The 18,422-nt window shown below is 36.8% G+C and overlaps 3 protein-coding genes across 3 annotated transcripts; all 3 read left to right on the forward strand.

Annotated features, from left to right (window-relative positions):
• The first annotated feature begins 802 nt into the window (after window positions 1–802).
• Window positions 803–5,581, forward strand: Y75B8A.28 (uncharacterized protein). Its single transcript, NM_067199.4, has 5 exons — window positions 803–1,119; window positions 2,616–2,746; window positions 2,798–3,196; window positions 4,474–4,581; window positions 5,257–5,581. The coding sequence occupies exons 1-5, from the start codon at window positions 822–824 to the stop codon at window positions 5,431–5,433; spliced, it is 1,113 nt and encodes a 370-aa protein (NP_499600.2). The 5' UTR covers window positions 803–821; the 3' UTR covers window positions 5,434–5,581.
• Window positions 5,582–9,380: 3,799 nt separating this feature from the next.
• Window positions 9,381–13,988, forward strand: zip-12 (BZIP domain-containing protein). Its single transcript, NM_001383009.3, has 5 exons — window positions 9,381–9,699; window positions 11,178–11,526; window positions 12,287–12,586; window positions 13,379–13,531; window positions 13,755–13,988. Exons 2-5 carry the CDS (start codon window positions 11,179–11,181, stop codon window positions 13,974–13,976), a joined length of 1,023 nt encoding a protein of 340 aa, NP_001369823.1. The 5' UTR covers window positions 9,381–9,699; window position 11,178; the 3' UTR covers window positions 13,977–13,988.
• On the forward strand, window positions 9,661–9,699 carry Y75B8A.63 (uncharacterized protein; the record flags this gene model as incomplete). The annotated part of the gene is made up of 1 exon (NM_001361742.1): window positions 9,661–9,699. The coding sequence occupies one exon, from the start codon at window positions 9,661–9,663 to the stop codon at window positions 9,697–9,699; it is 39 nt and encodes a 12-aa protein (NP_001348757.2).
• Window positions 13,989–18,422: the final 4,434 nt, after the last annotated feature.

Genomic DNA, 18,422 nt, shown 5'->3' on the forward strand with positions numbered 1-18,422 from the left:
ACAATTTGCCAATTTGCCGAATTTGCTGGAAAATTTCAAAATATGGGTTTGTCTGATTTGAAATTTCCGGCAAATCGGCAAATTGCCGTAATTGGAAATTTCCGGCAAATCGGCAAATTGGCAAACCGGGGAAATGCCTTTTTGCCGAAAAAACGGCCAAATTGTGGTTTTGCACATTTTTTGTTGGAAATTTCACAATTTCAATTTTAATCGGCAAAATTGTAAGAATGTTCCTACATCTATTTTCAAAAGTAGACAAATTTCATGAAAATATTTTGCCGGAACTGGAAATTTCCGGCAAATTGGCAAGCTGTCGGAATTTAAAATTTCCGGCAAATCGGCAAACTGTCGGATTTGAAATTTTCGGCAAATCGGCAAACTGTCGGATTTGAAATTTCCGGCAAATTGGCAAGTCGCCGGAACAGAAAATTTCCTGCAAATTCGGCGAACCGGCAATTGCCGTTTTGTCAAATTTGCCTATAAAAAAATTGCCGCAATTACCGCTTAACTCTGATACAATATCTAGAACAAAATATGTGCTGTTAGGCTCACCCCATGTTTTTTTTCCAAGTGGGAATTTTTTGACTCTTACGATAGTACCTGTGACTCAACCTGAATCAGTGAGCTTCCGCAAAAATGAACACGAATTACGTATTGACGCTGACTAATTTTCTCTGGAAATTGTCTGATATGACGCCGTTTACGTCATTTCTCTGGCCCTTATCAGTGCCTTTTTTCAAATATAACCCTATAGTTTTTCTCGATTCAATCATTGCCTCTTATCATCACTTCAATTTTGACATTTCAGATTCAAAACACAAATGGAGATCGACCCGAATTGGAACTACAATTCACATAACCACGTGGATTCATGGACTCCAACTCAGCAAAATGCACTTCAGAAACAACAGGATTATCCAGATTTTCCAGCCGATTCAGATCTTGACTATATTCAAAGAAAGTACTCACAAAATGATAATTACCAGAAGCCAGTTTACGAACTTCAAGTATATAATCCGATGAATCATGGGCAATTGGATATTCCAGAAGGTCCATTGGAACCATGGATTGGAGAGGAGGAGGTACTGGAGATGGGGAACAACTATTGTAACAATAATGGTGAGTGGCTACAAGAATATTCGCAGGCCCGTAAAATCTTCAAAAATATAGTTTTTTTGAATTTTTTGGCAAAAAAAAATGTTAAAATTATTATAGTTCACTAAATTAAAAATTCAAATTTTGGGCTGAAATCTGTCTTTTTTCCGGCAAATCAGCGAACCGGCAATTTGCCGAACAAGAAAATTTTCGGCAAATCGGCAAATCTGACTTTTGCCGAACCTGACTTTTGCCGAGCACTTTTGCCGAACAAGAAAATTTCCGGAAAATCGGCAAATTGCCGGATCTGAAAATTTCCGGCAAATCGGTAAACCGGCAAATTTCCGAAACTAAAAATTTCTGGAAAATCGGCAAACCGACAATTTGTCGAAAATGAAAAGTTCCGAAACTAAAAATTTTCGGAAAATCGACAGCCCGGCAAATTGCCGGAACTGAAAATTTCCGCAAATCGGCTATTTGTCGAAACTGAAAATTTTCGGCAAATCAGCAAATTGCCGGAATTGAAAATTTCCGGCAAACCGGCAACTTGTCGAAAATGAAAAATTCCGGAAAAATGCCAAATTGCTGGAATTGAAAAATTTTGGCAAATCGGCCAATTGCAGAAATTGAAAATTTCCGGAAAATCGGCAAACCGGAAATTTGCCGAATTGCCGGAACTGAAAATTTCCGGAAAATCAGCGAATTGGCAAATTGCCGAAAATGAAAATTTCCGGCAAATCAGCAAATTGGCGGAACTGAAATTTTCAAGCAAATTGTCAAATTCGCGGAACAAAACATTTCCGGCAAATTGGCTAATTCGCGGAACTGAAATTTTCCGGAAAACCGGCAACTTGTCGAAAATGAAAGTTTCCGGCAAATCGGCAAACCGGCAATTTGTCGAAAATGAAAACTTCCGGGAAATCGTTAAATTGCCGGAGTTGAAAATAACCGGAAAATCGGCAAATCAGCAAATTCCCGGAATTGAAAATTTCCGGAAAATTGGGAAATTGCCGGAAATGAAAATTTCCGGCAAACCGTCAAACCGGCAGTTTTTCGAAATGAACCATTCCGGCAAATCGGCAATTTGCCGAAACTGAAAATTTCCGGAAAATTGGCAATTTGCCGAAAATGGAAGTCTCCAGCAAACCGGAAAATTGCCGGAATTAAAAATTTCCGGCAAATTGGCAAATTCGCGGAACTAAACATTTCCGAAAAATCGGCAAATTGCCGTAACTGAAAATTTCCGGCAAACCGGAAATTTGCCGAATTGCCGGAAATGAAAATTTGCGGAAAATCGGCAAACCGGAAACTTGCCGATTTGCCGATTTGACGGAAAAAAATTGCCGAACGCTTTGCCGAAATTTCCGCCCTAATTAGAGCTGCCAAAGTAAAATTGAAAATTTGCATTGGCAAGTTTTTAAGTCATAAAATCAAAATTTAAAGGGGGATTTCAGTTTAAAAAATTTAGTACAAATTTCAGATCTTCTCATTTAAATTGGGAATAAACGTTCCGTTTTCAGGATATGCCATTCCACAAGTTGAAGCCAAGAACACAGTTGAATGGCTCAAAATGGAGCCAATTCCTGCTGTTCCGTCACCAGTGGCAATGGAATTAGAATCACCGATTGCATCTATTGATGCACAATTGGATGTAAGTTGTGATAATATTTTTTTTGTTTTCAAGTATAAATTATGTTTTCAGGACTATCGCAGAAAAGAGAAGGCAAAGGGGTACTCTTCAAAGTGCTTGAAAAATAAGAAACTCGAATTGGAGCACAATAAGGAGAGATTTGAAAATTTGACATCGGAGAAGACTGATATAGTTTCTAAAAACCTAGAAACAGAAAAATTGCTTCATTTCGCTTGTGATAGAGTTTTGATTCCATTCTTGGGTGATAACAACTCCAACAATTCCAATATTGGAACTGAAGATGTCATAAGCTTCTTGCACAATTTGGAGGTTGAGAAAAATAAAATCTGGCAGAAAAGTTTGTTGGAACGGCAAAAGGATGATACATTGGTGGTTGCTGAAAAATTGCAAAACATTAAAAAACGAGAATTGGATGTTGCTACCTACAATAAGGATAATAAAAAGGAGATGGTAGGTGTACCTATAGGTCGTAAAGTGTGCTCAAATGCGCGAATTTTTCAAATTTTTATTTATGGCGGTTCCAAATTTACTCCAATTTTTACAATTTTTCTGTGTCGCAGCGGGCCAAAATTGATTTTTTTTAAATTGAATTATCATCCTTTATTGCATGTTTTGATAGTTTATATCAGGGACGACAAATTTGGCAGACTGGCAAATCGGCAAATTACCGGTTGCCGATTTGCCGATTTGCTGGAAAATTTAATTTTCGACAAATTGCCGATTCGCCGGAAATTTTCAATTCCGCCAATTTGCCAGAAATTTTCAATTCCGGCAATTTGCCAGAAATTTTCAATTCCGGCAATTTGCCAAAAATTTCTAATTCCATCAATTTGCCGGTTTGCCGAAAATTTTCATGTTTGGCAAATTGCCGATTTGCCGGAAATTTTGAGTTCCGCCAATTTGCCAGAAATTTTCAATTCCGGCAATTTGCCAGAAATTTTCAATTCCGGCAATTTGCCAGAAATTTTCAATTCCGGCAATTTGCCAAAAATTTCTAATTCCATCAATTTGCCGGTTTGCCGAAAATTTTCATGTTTGGCAAATTGCCGATTTGCCGAAAATTTTCATGTTTGGCAAATTGCCGATTTGCCGGAAATTTTGAGTTCCGGCAATTTTCCAGAAATTTTCAATTCCATCAATTTGCCGGTTTGCCGAAAATTTTCCGTTCATTTGCCGATTTGCCAGAAATTTTCATGTTCGGCCAATTGCCGATTTGCCGGAAATTTTCATTTTCGACAAATTGCCAATTTACCTAAAATTTTCAATTCCGAGAATTTGCCGATTTGCCGGAAATTTGCAGTTTCTGCAATTTGCCGATTTTCCCGTAATTTTCAGTAGGAACATTCTTACAATTTTGTCAATTAAAATTGAAATTCTGGAATTTCCAAAAAAAAAATGTCAAAACCACAATTTGACTAAATTTTTCGGCAATTTGCCGGTTTTCCGATTTGCCGGAAATTTCAATTTCGGCCCTTTTCTGATTTGCCAGAAGTTTCAATTCCAGCAATTTGCCAAAAAATTTTAATTTCGGCAATTTGCCAAAAAATTTCAAGTCCGGCATTTTGCCGATTCGCCAATTTGCCGGAACATCTAAGGCGGATAGGTAACCAAAAATGGCCAAAAATTTGCCACTTTTTGGCTGTAACTATCGGATCATTACGAAATTCGTTTATTCGACGGCGTTTTTAGTATAAAAAATTTTAATTATATATCTAATAATTTTCCAGGCGGAACGAGAAAAAGTAAGTCAAGTAACCTTCGCTACTCGACACAACAGGGTGAAGATGGATTTTGAAACTATTCATTATAATTATGAAGCAAAGGTTTTGGAATATGTAAGTGTTTATTGTGTTAACAAATACCATAGTTAAAGATTCAAAAAATTAAAACTTTTAAAAAAGGTACAACAATTTCTCTCGACTACCATAATTTTGAAAGTCGATCATATTTTTTATAAGATATTTGTATATTTATTTGATTTATGTCTAGGCACATGGTGTCAGAGTGTCTCATTTCGGTTTGATCTACGTAGATCTACAAAAAATGCGGGAAAAGAGACGCAGAGTTCTCAACTGGTTAAGAACGTGCTGACGGGCAAAAAACTCCCGCATTTTTTGTAGATCAAATCGTAATGGGACAGTCTGGCACTACGTGTCTAGGTGAAAAATAATAATAATAATAATAATTTATTACGCTCGCTGGGAGACGTGAAGGAATACAGAATACAAAAGTTATCATTGTTCGCTTGAACTAGAATTGGTGCAGTCGGGCAATTGTTTCCATTCCATTAGAATGTTGTCCGTGTCCTTGCGTTGTCCTTGCGTAGACTCCCCCATCCTTGCGTTGTCCTTGCGTAGACTCCCCCAGTGGGCGAGCGATTCCCGAGTGAAAATAATCACGGAATGAAAATAATCACGGAATGAAAATAATCACGGAATGAAAATAATCACGGAATGAAAATAATCACGGAATGTTTTTCTAATTTCAATATCTCTTGTTTATAATTACAGGACATCAGAATAGAAGCTGAGAAGAATATGCTTTTCGGCTACTATTGGAGCTTATTTGTTCCTCACGCCAGAGAAATTCCTGGGGAGTTCTGGGAGAAGGCCTACAATTCTATACAAAACCCTGACCAGATGATACAATTTCAGGAGCTCCGCAATATTATTTTCAATCCGGGATAATTTTTGGATAACGTTTTTCTGAATTGTGGCGTGTGTGCACAGATTTCAAAAAAAAAATTTAGGCTTACTCTATGAAATCTGTGCAAACATTTTAATTTATTCATTATTTTTTGTATTTATATTGCATTTTTAATAAAATTTATAGTTTTTCCCTGCTTGATGAACTTTAATGAATTTAGGAAACTAGGATTAGTTTTTTTAATTTTCCAAAAAAGGGAGCAGCGGCAGAGCAGGTTCTGCCATGTTACGAAAGTTTTGAAATTGTCAAAAAAAAATCTGTACGAACAGTAAAACAAAATAGTTTATATCAGTGGAAAACATATACAAATTTCAAAGAAATTTAATATTGGAATTTTTGTTCAAAATTTGTAGATCAATAGAAGTATTTTCTTCAAATTTGAAAAAAGCCTTACAGCTGTGTAATATGTTTTTTTTCACTTTCTTTAAGTTAAACCAGTGGGAAAATTATTAAAAGCCCCTTTAATTGTGCCCAAAAAACAAAAAAAAATTTATTTCGTTTCAAAAAGTGGTAATTATTCCAATTGAAAATTTCCGGAAAATCGGAAAGTTGCCGGAATTGAAAATGCCCGGCAAATTGGTAAATCGGCAAGTTGCCGAAATTGAAAATTTCCGGAAAATCGGCAAATTGTCTGAAATGAAAGTGCCCGGCAAATTGGCAAATCAGCAAGTTGCTGGAATTGAAAATTTCCGGAAAATCGGCAAATCGGCAAATTGCCGGAATTTAAATTTCCGGAAAATAGGTAAATCTGCAAGTTGCCGGAATTGAAATTTCCGGCAAATTGGTAAATGGACAACTTGCCGGAATTGAACTTTCCGGCAAATTCGGCAATTTGCAAGTTGCCGGAATTGAAAATTTTTGATAAATCGGCAAATTTCCGGGATTGAAAATGCCCGGCAAATTGGTAAATCGGCAAATTGCTGGAATTGGAAATATCCGGCAAATCGACAAACCGGCGAATTGCCGATTTGTCGGAAAAAGGGCCAAATTGTGACTTTGCACTTTTTTTTTTGGAAATTACAGAATTTCAATTTTTATCGGAAAAATTGCACGCATCCTATGGATGTTCATACATCTAGTTTGAAAAGTCAGTAAATTCTATGAAAATATCTGAAGAAGATGGGAAAAAAATTTCAAAAAAAGCACAGTTTTAAGTCTTTTAAACAAATCCCTTTAAAAGCTTCCGGCAAATTGAACTTCGGCAAACGGCAAATTTTCGGAATTGAAAATGCCCGGCAAATTGGTAAATCGGCAAATCGCCGGAATTGAAAATTTCCGGCAAATTGGCAAACCGGCAATTTGCCGATAGGCAGGCGTCAGGCCGTAAAACCGCGCCTGCCTACCGTGGGAGCCCTAGGTGCTACTCCACCTTAATTTTTTTTGTTTGAAAAAACAGTTTTTAGACAGTTTTAAAACGCTATAACTTGGCTGATTTTTTGGAAATTAAAATTTCATGTTTTTTCAAATTAATGTAATTTCAATTTGGAGTTACTTTTTTCCTAAAAATCTGAAAATTCCTTCATACTCTCAAACCATGATGCAACTCAGTTTTCCGACCCTTTTGTGCATTTCGTTCAACAATATCAATTCCGTTGCTCTGCCATCATGAACGAAACTGCTCAGAAGACTCCTTCTATACACAGTGACACGTCATTGACTTATCATCACGTCTAGAATGTCTGTGTCTCTTGATTAAACATGTACTTTCACCACATAAAAACGGACAAACATGTCTATCTTAGCAGGAAAGACTGGGGCAAAAGACGCGGTGATTATTGTGTGACAGACAAGCAGAGAAATTGTTTCTCAACTTTTATCAGTTAGGTATCATATTATCACATTTGTTGGGGCATCAACTTGTTACTTGCATTTGGAATGGGCAGTGAGTTGAGTAGAAAAGTGAACATACAAGTTCAGAAACTTCAGGATTTTCACAGGTGCAATTTGCCGATTTACCAATTTGCCGGGCATTTCCAATTCCGGCAATTTGCCGGTTTGACAATTTGCCGTAATATGAATTTGCCGGAAGTGTGTAGAGGGATTTTTTATAAGAAGGAAACACTTAAAACCGTGCCTTAAAGAATTGTTTCCCATTTTCTTCAGATATATTCATAGAATTTACGGACTTTCCAAAATAGATGAAGGGTCATTTCTAGGGTGTGTACAATTTTGCCAATCAAAATTGAAATTCTGAAATTTCCAAAACAAAATTTGCTAAACCACAATTTGGCCGTTTTTCTGGCAAATCGGCAATTCGCCGGTTTGCCGATTTGACGGACATTTTCAATTCCGACAACTTGCCGATTTTCCGGAAATTTGCATGGGCCGCTATTTTTGATAAATTTAGTGAATTCTAGAAAAAAAACTGGAAAACTGGATGCAATATGATAATAAAACTTGATGAAAAAAAGCTTTTTTAGGTTGGTCAATCTATAAAATATTGAAATTCCTATTAAAACGAAAGATTTTGAAAACTAGTTTTCCTACTACTAAAGATTACTTCACCCTTTAAATTTAAAAAACTGAAAAGTCCTCGAAAATTTTTTTAAAGGTTTACATTTTTTTTCGAGCAGTTTCAACTTCCAGATAAACTTTCAGCACTTTTTCAGTTTTTCCAATCCAAATTATAGTTGTTTTCAATCAAATCAAATACTTTTCTATACTTTATCATTAAATGTAGACTTGGAAAACACATTTCAAATCGGCAAGTTGCTGGAATTAAAAATTTCCGGCAAATCGGCAAATCGGCAAAATGTCTTTTTGCCGAATTGGCCAGAAAAACGGCAATTGCCGGATTTGAAAATTTACAGCATATCGGCAAATTGGCAAATCGTCTATTTGCCGGATTGAAAAACTGCAATAGCCGGAAATTTTTGTCAAAATAAAAAAGCAAGTTCTATGAAAATATCTAAACATAACAGGAAACGAATTTTTCAAAAAGGCACAGTTTTAAGTGTTTCCGTCTTTAAAAAAACCCCTCTAAAAATTTCCGGCAAATCTGATATCCGGCAAATGGCAACTCGGCAAATTGCCGTAATTTTTTTTTGGCAAATCAGAAAATTGCCGGAACTGAAAATTCCTGGAAAATCGGCAAATTGTCGTAACTGAAAATTTCCGGCAAATCGGCAAATTGCCGGAACTGAACGTTTCCGACAAATCGGCAATTTGTCTAAAACAAAAATTTCCGGCAAACCGGCAAATTGTCGAAAATGAAAATTTCCACTTCAACAATGAAACATTTTTCCTGTAGGCTTCAGACAAAAATTATATTTCGTCCTTTAATCCTTTTTTAATCAGGTTTCACTTCACTGTGAATCTAATGAATTATATTATTAAAACTGAAAATTCCGAGAATTCATTTGGATAAATTCTAAAATCAGGGTTTCAACTACCAAAATATTACATGGATTCTGCTCAAGAATACATTGTTCTTCATTTTTTCAAACCTTTCTCGAGCCACAGAACCGCTTTTGCTACATGTCCTGGAAAGATTTATCTTTCATTTTTCGCTGTAATGCTTCATTGTAATGCTTCATTGCGTCCCATTTCGGTTTGATCTACAAAAATTGCGGGGAAAGAGACGCAGAGTTCTCAACTGATTTTGCATGGTTAAGAACGTGCTGACGTCACATATTTTTGGGCGAAAAATTCCCGCATTTTTTGTAGATCAAACCGTAATGGGACAGCCTAGCACCACGTGATGCTTCTGAAATTTGGTTTTGGAATGGGTTTCTATAGATACCTTTTTTCAGCTTTTGATATGCCTTTCCAACCCATTTTTATACAATATAATACCTAATTAATCTGTCAATTGCATTTACATCCATCGAATGTACAATTGCGATGTATTGGAAATTACAGCAATCAGTGCCCATCCCCCATCAACAGTCTCTTATCAATCTTGCTAATCACCTTCACTGTCCCCCCCCCCCCCCACTGTCTCAACCACTGCTCAGATACCAAGTATGTCGCACAGTATTTCCTACTCTGTTTTCTCTAAGGCTCTCACATCTTTCCTCTGACTATTTCTCATTTTTTTGATGCTGCCCTCCTCCTCTATTCAATACAATCAAACGATGTCATGATGCAGGCAAACATCATGCATTCACTGTCTTCACTCTTCTTAGCAAGAAGTTGTGTTCTCTTATCACACACACACACACACACACACTGTCTCCCCCACCATTGGTCTCTTGCCTTTTTTTTGACTGACAACGACGATTTTGAATCTAAGGAACTGGGGATAGGTATGTTTTGAAATTTTGGTTAGGAAAATATGGAAGGATCAAGCTCCGCCCTTGATGATTACTGTAGATTCCTGAATGCATCAGTGAGTTCACGATGGGCATCAGGGCTCTTACATTAGGGGCCAAATTGCCGAAGTTCCGAAGTTTCCGCAACCAGAAGCTGCCGGTTGCAGAAACTTTGGCAATTGCCGGTTGCTGGCGACGTGTATGTATATCTCGCGTCCAAAACAGGGTGGGTGGCAATTGTCGTTTGGCGAAATCGGCAAGTCGGCAATTTGCCGGAATAAAAAATTACCGGCAAATCGGCAAATTGCCGGAATTAAAAATTTCCGGTAAATTGGCAAATTGCCGGAATTAACTATTTCCGGCAAATCGGGCATATCGGCAAATTGCCGGAATTAAAAATTTCCGGCAAATCGGAAAATTGCCGGAATTAACTATTTCCGGCAAATCGGGCATATCGGCAAATTGCCGGAATTAAAATTTCCGGCAAATCGGAAAATTGCCGGAATTAACTATTTCCGGCAAATCGGGCATATCGGCAAATTGCCGGAATTGAAAACTTCCGGAAAATCAGCAATATGTCGAAACTGAAATTTCCTTTAAATCGGTAAAATGCCGGAATTAAAATTCCCGGATGATCGGACAAATCGGCAAATTGCCGGACCTAAAAATTACCGGTAAATTGCCGGAATTAAAAAATTCCGGTAAATTGGCAAATTGCCGGAATTAACTATTTCCGGCAAATCGGGCATATCGGCAAATTGCCGGAATTAAAATTTCCGGCAAATCGGAAAATTGCCGGAATTGAAATTTCCTTTAAATCGGTAAAATGCCGGAATTAAAATTCCCGGATGATCGGACAAATCGGCAAATTGCCGGACCTAAAAATTACCGGTAAATTGCCGGAATTAAAAATTTCCGGCAAATCGGCAAAATGCCGGAACTGAAAATTTCCGGAAAATCGGCAAATTGCCGGAATTAAAATTTCCGGAAGATCGGTAAATTGCCGGAATTGAAATTTCCGGCAAATCGGGCAAATCCGCAAATTGCAGGAATTAAAAATTTCCGCCAAATCGGAAAAGCGGCAAACTGTCGATTTGCCGAAATTTCCGGAAAAACGCCTTTTGCCGAAAATGTTTGGCAAATTATGATTTTGCACTTTTTTTTTGGAAATTTCAAAATTTCAATTTTAATCGGCAAACTTTTTTCCTACATTAATGTTGAAAAATCCCTTTTAAAATTTCTGGCAAATCGGCAATTTGCCGAAAATCAAAATTTCTGGCAAATCGGCAAAATTAGTGTTTTGATAAGAATCAGCAAACTTTCTCATAAGTTCGTTACAAAAACAGTCGCGAACCAATAAGCGAAAGACGAGGAACCAATAAGCGAAAGACGATGCGAAAAATTTTTTAAAATGCACAATTGGGCCTGGCCCGAAAGTTTCAGACAAGACCAAAAAATTCCAAATTTTACAGAATGAATAACGAAACAAGTGGCAGTCGTGACATGATTCTAAAACACTTTGACTCCACGCAAAACAACCAGAATTCGGTAAAGCTGGAACACGAGTCGTCAGATAACAATGAATCGTCAGGCTCCCAGAACTTTGTATTCAACTTTTTAATGAGCCAACTGCAAAACATGGGTCCAGTGGAGATAAAACAAGAAGTAGAGGCGAAGATGTTGGATGATATAGAAGATGAGTACACTGATAATAATTACAATGAAGGCTACTCAAAGATGGATACAGATGGGGATTTGGAGTGGGAAGAGGAATTTAAGAAATTGAATAAAGATCCGAGTAAGATGGACAAGAGAGAACAGGTTTGTGTGGATTTTTTACAACTTCTAGTACAAAATTTAGGTTAGATGTACATGCCCGCCTAACGCCTATTTTTTGTAGTGTAGAAAAAGATTTGTTATATCTGAAAATAATTTCCAAATTTTTCTGAAAAGCCTCACTCAAATCAGGATAGCAATTGGGGCTCAGCAAATTTTTTTGTCGACGAATTTGGCAAATCGGCAAATTGATGGTTTGCCGATTTGCAAAAAATTATGATTTCCGGCAAAAAAAAACTGCCGATTTGCCGTTTGCCGGAAGTTTTCAATTCCGAAAATGTACCGATTTTCCGATTTGCCGGAAGCTTTAAATTCCGGCAGTTTGCTGATTTGCCGATTTGCTGGAAGTTTTCAATTCCTGAAACTTACCGATTTGCCGGAAATTTTCAATTCCATCGATTTTGCCGATTTGCCGGAAATTTTCAATTCCATCAATTTGCCGATTTGCCGGAAATTTTCAATTCCGGCAATTTTTCGATTTCCCAATTTTGCCCGAAAAAAATTTGCCGGAAAATTTGATTTTCAGCAAAAAAAAAATGCCGATTTGCCGGAAATTTTGCTTTTCCGCAATAAAACTGCCGATCTGCCGGAATTTTGATTTTCGGCAAAAAACTGCCGATTTGCCGGAATTTTGATTTTCGACAAAAAATGCCGATTTGCTGGAAATTTCAATATCGGCAATTTGCCAATTTGCCGGAAATTTCAACTTTGGCAAGAATATCAATTTTAAATCCAAATTATTCAGGAACGTCACCGTCAAATGGCCAAAAACCGTGAGTACGCCCGAAAGTGTGTTCAAAAGAAAAAAGATCAACGAAAGCATGCGGAAATTCGAAGTAATCAAATCAAAAAACGCATTCAACTTCTCAAAAATAAAACGGCGATAAAAGAGAAAAATGCGAATTTTGCAGTGGATTTGAGAAAAATGATGTCAGAAATTGGAGTAGAACGGCTGAAATTGGAATATGAAAATGAGAAAATGGAATTGAATAAGAAGTTTGCTGAAATGTTTGCACAGGATGAAACTGTTAATTTGAATTTTCATGTAGGTTTTTTCTCTAAATTTCAAAAAAAAAGTGACCAATTTGCCGAAAATTTATTTTGCCGGTTAGCCGATTTGCCAGAAATTTTCAATTCCGGCAATTTGTCGATTTGCCGGAAATTTTCAACTCCTGAAGTTTGACGATTTGCGGAAATTTTCAATTTACCGATTTGCCGGAATTTTTCAATTCCGGCAATTTGCCGATTTGCCGGGAATTTTCAATAACGGCAATTTTCCGATTTGCCAGAAATTATAAATTCCGGCAATATGCCGATTTGCCGGAAACTTTCAATACCGGCAATTTGTTGATTTGTCGAATTGCTGGAAATTTTTCAATTCCTGCAATTTGCCGATTTGCCGGAAATTTTCAATTCCATCAGTTTGCCGATTTGCCGGAAGTTTTCAATTTGCCGATTTGCCGGAAATTTTCAATTTGCCGGTTTGCCGGAATTTTTCAATTTGCCGTTTTGCCGAAAATTTTCAATTTGCCGATTTGCCGGAATTTTTCAATTTGCCGATTTGCCGATTTGTCAAAAAAATAGCGAATAAATAAAAAAGTCCTACTTTAGTTTGAGTTTTTTCAAAAATGCAAAACTGAGAACTGCGACCAATCAGCGATTTGCTCCGCCCACTTTTCCACCAATCAGATCGAGTGGGCGTAGTTCAAAGATGGTGATTGGTCGGGGAGTTCTCCTTAGTTTGTAAATCCCGTTTTTAAACTTTTTTTGTGGAATTTCTGAATTTCCGACTTTTTCTTTTGAAAAGTCAATTTTAAAATTATTAACCAAATTATAGAGGCTCGCCAGTGCTCGAGAAGAATTTGAAAAAGCTGCTGAAGACCTACGTCTAAAAAACGGAGTAATTGGGACTTTAGGTTCCCGAAAAATCCGAGCAAAGCAGCAAATGGAGTGGAGACAGCATTTGTATCAAATATCTGCACATGAACATGTTCGTTTATATAAATTCTTACCTGAAACAGTCAAAATGAAGAAAATCCCGTTAACTGAAACATTGGGGAGAATGCTCAAAAATTGGCCTAAATTAGCCTAAAGTTCTAGTTGAAAAAAATTTTATTTCGAGACGAATCATGTAATTTTAGTTCATTTTTTAGAATTTCCCAATAAAATTGTAAATTTTTCCAGAATATTTTTTTAAAAATAACTTATTACAGGAGCATCATCGTGAGACAAAACTTGCCGAGTTGGCAGACGAATATGTTAAGCAAACGGTACCAAAAGCTGCTCCCCTAGTCACCTCAATTCCTAAAGACATGTTAGATCAACTAATTAAAAACAATAAAACTTTGGATTTGGAAGAGCTGTGCCGTTTTGTTGCTGATAATTTGTGTTTGTTACAAAATGATAATGATGATAAAGAATCTGTTGTTAAATAAATTATGGAATTTATCCGATGGTTGTACTTTTTGAAAATGTGTTCTTATTCATTTATTCTCCTTGTAGTCTAAATATTTTTGCCGGAATGGAACATTTCCGGCAAGTTCGGCGAACCGGCAATTTGCCGGACTGGATATTTTCTGACAAGTTAGGCAAACCGGCAATTTTTCGGAATGGAAATTTTCTGTCAAACCAGCAAATTGCCGAATTTGTAAATTTCCGGCAAATCGACAAATTGCCGGAATTGAAATTTCCGGCAATTCGGCAATTTGACGGAAAGGAAAATTTCCGGCAAGTGCGGCAAATCGGCAATTTGCCGGAAAAAAACACTTCGGCAAGTTGTGGGTTTGCAAGTTTATTTTCTGGAAATTTCAGAATTTCAAAACGATAATCGCAACATTGCCATAATTGAATTTTCTGGCAAGTTAGGCAAACCGGCAATTTTTCGGAATGGAAATTTTCTGACAAGTTAGGTGAACCGGCAATTTTTCGGAATGGAAATTTTCTGGCAAGTTTGGCAAACCGGCAATTTTTCGGAATGGAAATTTTCTGGCAAGTTTGGCAAACAGGCAATTTTTCGGAATGGAAATTTTCTGACAAGTTAGGCAAACCGGCAATTTTTCGGAATGGAAATTTTCTGGCAAGTTAGGCAAACCGGCAATTTTTCGGAATGGAAATTTTCTGGCAAACCAGCAAATTGCCGAATTTGTAAATTTCCGGCAAATCGACAAATTGCCGGAATTGAAATTTCCGGCAAATCGATAAATTGCCGGAATTGAAAATTTCCGGCAAATCGATAGATTGCCGGAATTGAAAATTTCCGGCAAATCGATAGATTGCCGGAATTGAAAATTTCCGGCAAATCGATAAATTGCCGGAATTAAAAATTTCCAGCAAACCGGCAAACTGGCAATTCGCCGATTTGCCAAATTTACCGAACTTTTAGTGCTGGCGCGTTTCCTCAGTACAAAATCGACACTCAATTATTTACAAAAAAAAAAATTTTGCTGATAAAAAGGGAGTATAAATATCACCTTAGGCAAGTATCAAATCCAGTCGGCTTCTTGCCTGATTCCTGCGTAATTTGGTCAGTCGGGATTTTGTATGAATATTCTTCTAATAGGTAAACGTAACCGAATATTGTTTTAAAAAAGGCCAAAAAAAAACTCCTTTCCTTTTAAAAACTCTCATTTTGTCGAATTAGTTTGTGATTCCGTGTTCCCCGATTTCGAGAGTTTATGGAAGCTAAAAGGTTAAAAGTCGTTTCGAGACGCAAAAATCTAGAAATATGATTTAATTTTGAAAATTTTAAATTCTAAAGTTATAAAAATAATTTATTCCCTGCGTTTTTCGATATTTTAGTTCACTTTTTGTACGAAAAGTTTCGCATTTCTGCTTCTCTGAGGTAAAAAAAGTTAAGTCAGTAAGTGCGCTCCATCGACAAAAATGGTTTTTTAACTGAAAAATGTGTTTTTTCTCCTTTAAAATTGAATTTTTTACAGGAAAATCAAATTTTGGATACTTCAAAAGGAAAAAAATAGAAAAAAAACGGAACGAATCCAATGTAAAGTGAGTTTTTAGCTCAAAATTATGATTTAAAATGCAATTTTGCAACAAAAAAGAAAAATGAATTTAAATTCTTGTTTTTGAACAAAAAATCGATTTCCATGGAAAATTTAAATTTTTAGTTTTTTTTGTAATCGTGACGTTTCTGTGCTCCAATCGGGCCAATTTCCTCAGCACGGGTCTCTTTTTTTTCTGTAAAATTTCGTTGATAAGAGCCCAAGTACACCGCAAGATTTTATTTGTGTCGTTTCGAAAAATGACTCACTATTATTTATTTGTTCTGCTCGCCGCTGCACGTAGTTTTTTTTTTTTTTTGAAAAAAAACTCGAATCGGAAATGGCAATCAGGCCACAAAAATCACGCATTTTTTCTAGAAAAAGTGCCGAAAAATTTGATTTTTAGAGAAAATTTGGAATTTTTCGTAATTTTTTCCAGCACATTTTGAAAAATTCCCATCATTTTGAGGAAAAAACTCTCAAAATTGCAGATTTAACCGAAATTTTATGAAAAATTCCAAAAAACAGTGCAGAAAGTTTCAAATAATTGAACATTTTTCGAATTCTTCTGAATATCACAAAAAAACGAAATTTTTAAATTTAGCTAAATTCCCTCCAAAATTAAAACTGCGACCAATCAGCGATTTGCTCCGCCCACTTTTCAACCAATCAGGTGGGATGGGCGGAGTTTGAAGATGATGATTGTTCATGGGGGTGGGCGGCAAACGATTTTTTCCGGCAAATTCCCGGCAAATCGACAAATTGCCGGAATCGAAATTTCCGGCAGATCAGTAAATTGTCTGATTTGAAATTTCCGGCAAATCGACTGCAAATTGCCGTAATTAAAAATTTCCGGCAAATAGGCAAATTGCAGGAATGGAAAATTTCGGCAAATCGACAAATTTTCGAATTTGAAATTTCCAGCAAAACGACATTGCCTGTATTGAAATTTCCGGCAAGTCGACATATTGCCGGAATAGAAACTTCCGGCAAATCGACAAATTGCCGGAATTAAAGTTTCCGGCAAATCGACATATTGTCGGATTTGAAATTTCCGGCAAATCGACAAATTGCCGGAATTGAAATTTCCGGCAAATTGTCGGATTTTGAATTTCCGGCAAATCGACGACAAATTGTCGGTATTGAAAATTTCCGGCAAATCGACAAATTGCCGGAATTGAAATTTCCGGCAAATCGACAAATAGCCGGAATTGAAATTTCCGACAAATCGGCAAATTGTCGGATTTGAAATTTCTTTCGGCAAAAACCGGCAAATTGTCGGATTTTGAATTTCCGGCAAGTCGCCATATTGCCGGAATAGAAACTTCCGGCAAATCGACAAATTGCCGGAATTAAAGTTTCCGGCAAATCGACAAATTGTCGGAATTGAAATTCCGGCAAATCGACGACAAATTGCCGGATTTGAAATTTCCGGCAAATCGACAAATTGCTGGAATTTGAATTTCCGGCAAAAACGGACAATTTGCCGAATTTGCCGAAAAAAAATTTGGCGAACCGTCCACCCCTGATTCGGTCATTTAAAGGCGCACACTGGTTTCAAAACAAATATTGTCGCGTCGAGACCCTTTTCGCTAAAATTAGATCTTGTTAGCTTCGAAGATACACTACTTGTCTCAACAAATTTACTTTCTTCAAACTGATCTACAAGGCCAAACTACGATCACTTTTTGTGTCGATCTTTCCTTCCGATCACATCATAGGACTACAGACAGCACTCTCTCCATTTCCCACACTATTTCTTGTCTGAGGAAATGCGGACAGCGTAAACAGAAAATTTCGTGTTTCTTTCTCTCTCGCTCTCTTCGTTATCAGCACTCTCTTCTCTGCTTCACTCTGGCGCCCTCTCCCACCCCATCGCCTAAAATTTTAAAGTGAGGAAGACCCCATTCGCTTCATTTCTGCCTTCGATTTCTGTAGTTTTTACTATTTTTGGAAGTCTAATTTGTTGGAAAAAAGTTGATTTCAATTAATAAATAGTACTTAACGTGAGTATTTCAAAATAGCCATGCAATGGAAGGAAAATCAGGAATTAAGCAAATGAATTGCACAGTTATATATAGTTATTAAAATTTTGCAAAAATAGATGTAAAATCTCCAAATTCCCACTTTTTTGTGCACAATTTGGAGGCTTAAGCTACGTGTTAACTTAGACAAGTTTTAGGCAGGTAGGCATCTAAAATTAGTAGCGAAATTGAAGGTTTCTGCTAAATTTGGCCTGTTTGAACAGTTTTTCATTTTTGATTGGTTCAAAAAATTGCCTGGGATTTTCTTGTTACGAACTATATTACCGATCCAGACAGAGAGAGAGAGCGTGTGTAGTCAATTGAAGAGACACAGACATCTCGGGACCCAAAGGGCGGTGCGCGGGGGAAGAGCCGATTTGTGTCGATTTACGGAGCGTTACTCTTAAAGGAGGACTAACGGTTCGAACAATTTTGAACGTATAGACCCAAAATGGACTCAAATGAACGAATTTCGTAATGAAACTTCTCAAAAAATTTTCAAAAATTTTTTATGGCGGTTCAAAATTTTGAAAAAATTGCACTGATTTTAGCTAAAATATCGAATTTTGCCCATTTTTCCGGGGTCGCAAAAATCAGTTCAGAACTCTGCGTCTAAATTTCCGCGATTCTCGTAGATCAAACCGATATGGGGCACTCTGACACCACGTGCACACTGTATTTATGTATTTATGACGGTTCAAATTTTAGCCAAATTTAGCTGAAATCTTCAATGTTGCCTCTAGGTACATTAGGCATCTAATTTTAAATGCCTACAGGCCTAAAATTTGCCTAACAGTTAACACGAGATAGGAACGCAAAATTGGAGGTTTTAGTTAGGTTTAGCTTTATTTTTTTGAAG

Source organism: Caenorhabditis elegans, chromosome III (assembly GCF_000002985.6).
Source record: "Caenorhabditis elegans chromosome III".
Classification (NCBI taxonomy): Eukaryota; Metazoa; Nematoda; class Chromadorea; order Rhabditida; family Rhabditidae; genus Caenorhabditis; species Caenorhabditis elegans.